This window comes from Lactuca virosa, chromosome 5 (assembly GCF_052849685.1).
Source record: "Lactuca virosa cultivar CGN04683 chromosome 5, Lactuca_virosa_CGN04683_v6, whole genome shotgun sequence".
Lineage (NCBI taxonomy): Eukaryota > Viridiplantae > Streptophyta > Magnoliopsida > Asterales > Asteraceae > Lactuca > Lactuca virosa.
In genome coordinates, this window is record NC_136430.1 from 119673074 (window position 1) to 119682475 (window position 9402).

At 32.8% G+C, this 9402-nt stretch overlaps 1 protein-coding gene across 1 annotated transcript; it reads right to left on the reverse strand.

Moving 5' to 3' along the window:
• Positions 1 to 842: 842 nt before the first annotated feature.
• On the reverse strand, positions 843 to 4647 carry LOC145116583 (uncharacterized). The gene is made up of 11 exons (XM_079052916.1): positions 4420 to 4647; positions 4258 to 4328; positions 4002 to 4156; positions 3598 to 3885; positions 3389 to 3518; positions 3212 to 3319; positions 3026 to 3128; positions 2816 to 2941; positions 1874 to 2067; positions 1128 to 1248; positions 843 to 1006 (listed from the first exon to the last, which is right to left on the reverse strand). The coding sequence occupies exons 2-10, from the start codon at positions 4308 to 4310 to the stop codon at positions 1155 to 1157; spliced, it is 1251 nt and encodes a 416-aa protein (XP_078909042.1). The 5' UTR covers positions 4311 to 4328; positions 4420 to 4647; the 3' UTR covers positions 843 to 1006; positions 1128 to 1154.
• Positions 4648 to 9402: the final 4755 nt, after the last annotated feature.

Consider the following 9402-nt stretch of genomic DNA (forward strand, 5'->3'; position numbering starts at 1 on the left):
ACCCGGAGGTTAATAGACCTGGTACAGCCTTGAGCAGACGTATAATTGCAGACGAACTTCTATAGCCACAAGGGCTGAGTAATGTCAGGATTTGAACATGATTCAATAGGTTATCCACCATATCTTCTATATTATAGCTACATCTCATGTATTTGGCTTAATTTATATCTTTAGAAGCTCTCATCTCATGTTTCTTGCTCTCCTTTGTCATCTATCTCGCTTATCTTATTCGCCAAAAACTTGTTTCTAGTTATACAAATCATTTATAGGTTTGTTTGGTCTTGACTTTTAGAATTGATTTCTCATGTTATACTTAGGAAACGTGTTGCTTGTGATGTATTCGTAACTTTCCCATTTGATTTGTTATGTTATTCTTACTTTCATATTTTCTTTTTAGATAAAGTTTGTAATATTTTTCCATAACCAACATTCCTCAAGTTTTTCCATACATTTGTCCATGTCCTTTAGTATAACGAACTTGGTTAAACCCTTGTAATTGTGTCTTGAGAGCTTAGATTTGTTGAACATTATTACTTCACATAATTTTTGGGGTGTTTGCATAATTACTCTTTATAGTATATAATTATGTAAATTTTTTTTACTGAAAACAGGAGTATTACAACTTGTAAACAAAGAGTCAGAGATGTATAGAGATGACCAATAATCAAAGATCTAACTCACGTATTATATGGTTGTGCCTTTGTCATCATTTATAGATTCGCCTTCATTTATTTTTTCCTTCTATCTCCCCAATTTGTTATCATTTTCTCAAATATTATCTACCCCAAAAACACATTATATACACAAAACATTAGTGGGAAGAAGAAATAAAAACTACATGATTTAAGAGAATGGCATATGCCATTTATAACCTCATACTAACACAAATGTAATCCTTGTTTTCATTCCATCTTTTTCTAGTAATCAACATTACAAATAAGTTCTCCTTTAATGGCTTAGCCCCTTCAAAACTGTCGCACTTCCAATTCCCATGCACTCCAAAAACCTAATGTTCACAACCACAGCATTACAAATGACATTTTCCCCTTTTATGTGACATTTTTTTTTCAAATATTATTTAAACATCATTTATCTAATGATGAAAAAAAAAAGGAACAGGGTCTTACTCATAAGGATTATTTATTTATATAAAGTCAAGAAGAGATAGGCCTCTGTTGCAAGACCAAATCATCAGCAGAGTAGTAATCTGCAATTAATCGGTACATGTACGATGGATTATGCCCTCCCCTGAAAAAAAATACATGATTTTATTAAGATTAAATATAAATATAAATTAATTAACCAAAATACACCACATAAATGTGTTTTAACATTTGTTTTGTTTTTTAAGGCCTCGTTTGTTTTGTTACACTGAACAAGCTTTGTAGGGCTATTTTTTATGATGAGGGTATTTACGTCTTTTACACAGACAAGAGATCCTGATCCTGATCCCGATCCCAATCCCACCTTTTTTGGTTATGACAAAAAAAAAATGGAATTATTGTCCCATTGACATAAGCTTAGGTCCCCGTCCAATACATATCAAACACAGCACAACCTGTTGTGTTCTTTCTTGATAAAACGGGCCCCACGGCCCGTTTAACAGGACCATTTGGCATGCATTGGACTAAAACCCAGGGGCAAAAAGAGCAAATTTTTGTCTCACCCAAAAAGGTGGGACCGGAACTTGCACAAAAGACGAAAATGCCCTCCTCGTCTTTATAATCAAAAAGAGCCTTACAAAGCTTGTGTGGTCCCGTCTAGTCAAACGCAGTACAGTCTGTTATGTCATGTCCTACGTTTTTTAGGGTCTTACGGGGGCTAATTTTACTTTAGTTTTTTTCGGAAATGACGGAAATACCCTTGAACTTACGTGTCGGTAATAAATAGGCTGACGAGGTTTGGCGGTACGTAATCAAAAGCAGGATTTACAACATGAAGAAGAGGGGAACCGGTGCCAGTGCCATAATCAATGCAATCTGAGAACTGCCCAAAATCTAGTAACTCAGATGGAGACTTTAGCTCATTCAATAACACCTCCGGGTTGTGAGGATACAAGGGGCACAACTGTCATTTTCCAAAATTAAAAACAATGGATTGGTTCTGTAATTTTATTATAAGGAAAGTAAGAAAAAGATGTTGAGCATAAGGTGATATAAAAAATAAATATAAAAATAAACAAGTGTGCCTTCAGATATTGAATCAAGAAAAGAAAATGAAATTGACTTGATAAGTAGAGGAAAAAAAAAATTATCTTTATAAAAAAAATTAAACTTTAGTCAAATAAATGTAAACAAATTTCATGTCATTTGCAATATATACCATATATGTATTTTCAAATAGTCGAAAAAATTTATTTCACAGTTAGGGTTTGTTTTTGGATAACAAAGTTTAAGAGTAATTTTACAAAAATGGTCCCTGTGCTTTCCGATTTTTACTTTGTTTAGTCCAAAATTGAAACTTTCAGTTCTGATCCTTATTTCAAGGTTACCATATCGATTTTGGTCCTTATTTCAAGATTCTAGGGACCAAAAGCTGATATGAAGGTTTCAACTTTGGACTAAACACAGTAGAAATCATAAAAACATAGGGGCCATTTTGTAAATTTACTCTTTTATAACAAGTAGAGTATTAGATTGCAATCATCTTTCACAAGTTTTGATCTTGGATATGAATAAAGGGATCTCTACATGTACAAGGTATCAAAAGGCTCAAAAAACCTTTTCAAATCCCAATTGTAAATGCAATTACACGAATTATGTGGTGAATTTAAAAAAAAAAAAAAGAATTGGAAAAATGTTATGAAATGTTTTACCTTGTGAATGCCTGCAAGAACAACAAAAGGAACAGCGTGTCTTTGAGCTGCTAATGCAACCATATTTAACCCAACAGGAGCTATCACTCCACCATTTGCCATCACAGCATGGGCCCCAACAATAACCTAATCATCATTCCAAAATCACACTCAAACACACACCAATACACACACACAAACATCAAAAATTGCAATTAACTTATGACATACCATGTTCACACGCGAAATCATGGCAAAAACAGCAGAATCAGTGATTACAGTTGTTTGTAGTCCCCTAGCAACGAGTTCCTTTGCAAGAGTGTGCCCTTGATATCTTTATGAAACAAAAACATAAATAAATATTTGATGTTTTTAAGGTTTTTAAGGTTTTAGAAGGAAATAGTGTCACACACAAACCTTGGAGCACCTTCTGCTACAAAAACACGAAAGTTTCTTTTTTTCTCCTTAGCAGCACAAAGAAATTCGATTACAGTTCCTGAACTGCCTAAGGTTAATATAACCTCACTGCATATAATTTAAAAAAATTAAACATTGAAAAGTTAATAGAAATAATAGTGAAAGAAAAAAGAATACTTATGGTGAATATGCTCCACTGCTTGCTCTGCTATCAGTTCATGACAGGTGGCAATATCTTGAATAAGATCATTCACAGTCTCAATCACATTATGCTTGAGCTTTCGGCTCCTTGAATTTTTATCGGTAGCTGCAGAAAATAACAAGTATTACTGGGAAAAGTGAAAGGAATGAGGGTTTATGTATTTTGGAGAATTTTAAGAGCTAACATTTGGTTTTTTCTTCAGAATCACCAGCAGAAGAGGAAGATTGATGAATAGCTGCAGAGTGAGGAACATCTTCAAGAAGGGTCTGCAAGGAAGGAGCTCTGAGAGTGCTTCTAGCTGCAGCAGCAACAGCAGCAGCTGATAGAACAGGTCGATCATCTCTGTCAACATTGTCTTCATCATCACTCAAAGCTTGTAAGCTCAATCCACCAATGGAAGCTGTTGTGAGTGAAAGATCTTCCTCCCTAATGATATGTAGTACACGCCTTACAATATTACCAACAGCAAGTTCTGCAATTCATACAGAATTTTAAAGATGATATGGCTTCAATAACATATATATACCAACACAACATTAACAATCATCAGTCTCTTTCAATGGCCATAAGAAGGAAAAAAGAACTAACCCACGGGATTTGCAGAAACAAGCTGTTCTCCGATAGCATTAATGGCCTGAATAAGAGCCCCAGCTTGATTCGTGTTAGGAATTCTCTGCTGTGATATCACGGAACGAAGAAGCTCTGCTGTCATCTTCGCAGTGGTCTTTGAACCCTCGATTTTACTGCCTCGCCATATAAACATGCATATATGTAAATCACATTTGATACAAAAGAAAAAACAGTGAATCAGAAACGAATGAAAACCCACATAACTCGCACTCACCGTTTTTTAAGCTTGTTTAAGAAATCGTTAACTAGGGCATGTGTGTCCGGCATGATTACAGTATATCACACCTGCAATAAACGATCACTAATTCTATTATGTGGGATTGTTTAAAGGAGATGAATCATGAGATAGATTACAGATGAAGAACAACAGCAGTACCTGCAGAGGACAATTGTGGAATTAGGGCAACAGAAAAAGGGGAATTGGTCGATTTGATACACAGGTTTATCTGAAACCGTGAAAACCAGTTGGTAAATTTCCGTCGGATTCCTCCCAACTTTTACGCTTACGAGTTAGGAGAAAACTGAAAGTAGAAGCTGTGATAAAGAAGAAAGAAACAAGTGTAATAATTTATTGAGTAAAGGCAAAAATTAGAACCCATCAACTTTTGGGGTTTTAAGGGCTGATAACCAGGGCTGTTTGTTTTTTTTTATTTGAACATCTACTCAACTATTTTTGTCTGCGTCCATGCGGTCGAGCAGACAAGTCAAAGACATATGTCTTAGTGTTTGTTTTTTAGGAAGTGCGCAGATTAAAAAACGTCCGCACGAGGTGTTCCTGACGCAGACATGGGTCACTCTTTTCAAAGGTTTTCAGACCTCATTTTAACCTAAACAAAAAAAAACATAGACCACCGTGCTGTTTTTTTTTTCATTCTTTTTTTTGCTAAAAATGTATTTTTAATGTTTATGACATAAAATTAAGTTTGAAAAACCAATTTATTTCAACAGCTGCAGACGTTAAAAACAAACAGTCTTTTTATTGCAGATTGCAGACATTTGGTCCACCTCTTCTGCAACAGAGACAGATGTGGTCCGCAGACTGCAGACATTTTGGTTTCAAAAAAACAATCAGCACCTAAATAAAAGCCCTAAAATTTACAAATGTGTAATTTAACCAAATGTTGAGGTGTTTTGTTTAAAAAGGTGTTGTTTTTCTGAAGTAAAATTCATGAAGTCTGCGGACCATCTCTGCAACCCTCTGCAGTAGAAGAGGTGGACCAACGGCTGCAGACTGTAATAAGAAGCGTGTTTGTTTTTTTAACATCTGCATATTGCTGCAGATATTAAAAAATTAAAATGAACTGATTTTATAAACTAAAAATAGTTTTTTAATACCAAGAATTTAATAATGTATGACATTTTAGTAAAGAATTTATGATATTTCAGCAAAAATAATGATAATTCAACAAAAAATAAAAATATTTTAGCAAAAAAAGTGAAATAAGATTTCAGCAACATGAAAAAAAAGGTTGGAAGAGGCAATACAAGTGTTGCGCCAAACAAACACGCGCAGAGGTTTTTACTTCGAAAACTTCTAAAAAACAAACAGTTGCGATATGAAAAGTGTTGTGTGTGTGCTGCGCCACGTAGCAATAAGAGGTCGGAAGAAGTTTTTTCCAAAAAACAAACAGCACCTAACTATATTCTTTTAAATAGCAACATATTTCGGAACATAGTATTTAGGATTGGAGCGACTCAGCTTACTTGGTATCGGATTTCAGACTTAATGACCGATACATAAATCATTTTGGAATGTATATTGAAATATCTTTATATTTCGGACAAATTAGGCTATAAAAATGTTTCTTTTGAGTTGGAGGTTTTACGGATGAGTTATTCAATCCTTTACTTGTTAAATTTTTAACCATAATTACAAAAACGTTAGTTCGGAACACATAGATCTTGTCTGGAATTCGAAGAAGAGTTTTGAAATGTTGTATTAACTGATAGCACATGTCTTAGGTAGGTAGTTATTAGTTAAAGACTCAAAAGATTAAAAAATGAACAATAACGTGTATCTTTCAAATATATTAAAATCTAAAGCAAAACAATAAACTTATAAAATATACTTTCAATACCTTAAAATGTGATTTTTATAATGTGATCGGTATTTGAGTGAGAATCTTTAGTTTTTTTTTTTTAATAAACTAAAGGAAAAGGTATGTGTTTGAGAGGCATGTTATAAGAATTGAAGGATTTTTTTTTTTTTTTTTAAAACTGAAGGAAAAAGACGAAAAGAGACTTCTATACATCTATTTTGTAGGACCATTATTTTTACAAATAACATATGCTAAAATCTAAATGGGTTGGGCCATCTATGAAATAACCAATGAGGATTTTCGTAAATTTTATCGGCAAAATCATGATTGTTTTAACAAACTATTCATGAAGTGTTTGGCGGTAAGTTCGTTTATATTCGTTTATTTAAAAAATGAACGAACATGAACACAAATTCTTATTCGTTTAGTTAAACGAACGAAAATGAACAATGGTCTCGTTCGTTCAATTATGTTCGTGAACGTTCGTTTATGTTGTTTGTTTACGTTTGTTTATGTTCGTTCATATAAGTTCCGTTTATTTTCATATATGTTTAATTGTGTTTGATTTCATTACTATATTATATGTTCATTTATGTTCATATATGTTTGTTTATCTTTGTTTGTTTATGTTCGTTTAGCATATTCACGAACATACACGAACGAACATGAACAATATAATTTGTTAAACGAATGAACATGAACAATAAAACTCGTTCGTTTAACCGCTCATATTCGGTTAATTTAAACGAACGAACATGAACAAACCCTGTTTGTGTTCGTTTGGTTCGTTTACAGCCCTAATTATTTTGATTACTAATTAACTTTTAAAAAGTGATAGGTAAGATGAGTCATATTTGTCCTTTCTTTTATTTTTCAAAGTAAAAGGATGTTTGGAATTTTATTAAAAAAACAACTTATTGATTTATTGACTTTTTGAAAAGTCAACAAGTCAAAAGTAATTGTTTGGAAATATGAAAATGACTTTAAAATAACTTCTCGTCAACCTTTTAAAAATGAGATTTCAATAAGTTAGGATTTCTAACTTTTCAAAACTCTTTATAACTTTTTGGGTTGTAAAAGACAAATACCAATTAAAACATGTATAAGCTAAGACAAACACTTTTTCAAAACAACTTACTAACTTATTGACTTTTATCATCACAAAAGCTAATCCAAACACTTTTTAAAAAACTCATTTTCTCACCACCATAAGTTAATAAGCCTATTTGCCTAAAAGTCTTTTTGAAGTTCAAAATGAAATATCAAACACCTTATTCAAAATGAAATCTCAAACACCCTATAAATATAGGAAAAGAACACATCAACCCAACAAAGTATTTCGAATTTGTCAATTCAGTCCTTTAACTTATTTGTGTTCTTTTATGGGGACATAAGGTGGGAAAGTAACATGTCGTTTTAGTCCTTGTTACCTAAATCAATCGGTAGAAGCAGGGGCGGAACTAGAAATTCTCGTAAGGGGTAGCACATTTTTTTCTTCATCGATAATGGCATTGTGCTTTGTTTTTACCCATACTAACAAAGCACTTAAGCCTTTTACTTCTATTTCGATATCAATATAGGTAATGTACTATATTTGTTACATATTTACTATTATATTATCAATAAAAAAATGTAAGTAGATAATATAAATAAAAACACAGTGCATTTATGAAACAATTGTTTGAACAAAGGAAGAAAATGTTTAATTTCATTAAATTTTCGGAAGCCTGATTTCAACTCACCTGCACCCCATCTAGTCTTTGATCCATAAGTTTCTAATTTCCAATCAAATGTAAAAAGGAAAGAGCCAAGTAATCACTTAATCATCGATATAAATCAAATATCAAGTAAGGACAACAAATTTGCAACTGATCATCAATATATACAAAATAGGGTAATGAATTTGTTTATACTAAAGGCATTTATAATCATAATTTGTTTTAGTTCTTGGGAGTTGTAATATATACTTCAGTTATGAACATTGGACTAACCTACCCTTGCTAAACAATTTTTTATTTTTTCATTGAGGATACCCCTGCTCTTACCAAATGATTATAGATGTAACAGTGACAAAATAAATACAACAACAAATAAACCAAATGAAAACAATGTAAACATTATGTGTAGGAACTATAAAATATTGAAAATCAACTAAGCAAAAAGGATTATATTCACAGTTTCCAGAAAAATGGAGCAATGATGCCATTCGGATGAAGATATGAAAAATCTTTGAAATTGAATTCATTACCCTCTAAAAGGAACACAAACCAAACAACATAAATGTATGGCTTTCGTGATCGATTTGTAGGGGCACATAAAACAAGGCATATCCACTATCATATGATACATCTTAAATTGAAAAAGAAGGCCTAATTGGATAAATCAATATTACCTTCGATTTGATATGGGAGAAATCAAAAACCCTATAACAATCGAATCAAATCAGGAATATTTTCTTCAATTTGAAATTGAAGAAATTAGGATAATAGGATTACCTTCGATTTGAAATTCTAGAAACTAGCTTTACCTTCATCTTCATCTCTCAGTAAGGAGTAGCACAACTCATCGGCCTTTTCTCATATAGTATTAATTTGGGGCACATTCGATTTGCAAGCGATTAACATTCGATCTCGGAAAAAACTGAGGGGTAGCACGGGCTACCCCTACCAACCAATTGGTTCCGCCCCTGGGTAGAAGATGCCACATGTACATAGTCAAACTTAAAAGTCAAAATTATGATTATTTTGATCTTTTTTCATGTTCTTCTCAAGAAGAATTTTGCATTTAAAACCCTAATTTATCTTCTACCTATACATATAGTCCACTGTTCTTCTCAAGTCTCAAGAATTAGTGTGAATTGATAGCAAAAATGATTACGAAGAACGGGAACCTTATCGAGGCCATAGATGATGGTGAAATCGTTAACAGGGGTGAAGGTTGAGGTTAATTATGATGATAAAAAAAACGACATCGTCCTATTGTTTGTGGTCTACTTGTTGGTGTTGATGATCGGAAGCGGCGCCATGATGTTGCTTATCGTCCACTTTCTTCTTTATGCTCTCCTCACACTCTGTCTTTCAATCACGAAAAAGGTATAAGAAACTAATTTTATTTCTCCATGCTATAATATTGTATGTATCAGTAGCACGGAATGTGTAAGAACCTGAAATTTAGAGAAAGTTGACTTTTAATTAAATATTGACCAAAATGGCAAAATGGTTAATTATGAGAAAGTGATGGTATTATAAAGTCGTGACTTCATGAAGATGGCCAAAAAGAGTTTAAGTCTCTAATTTGAGATTTGATGAGTAGGTTTAAGA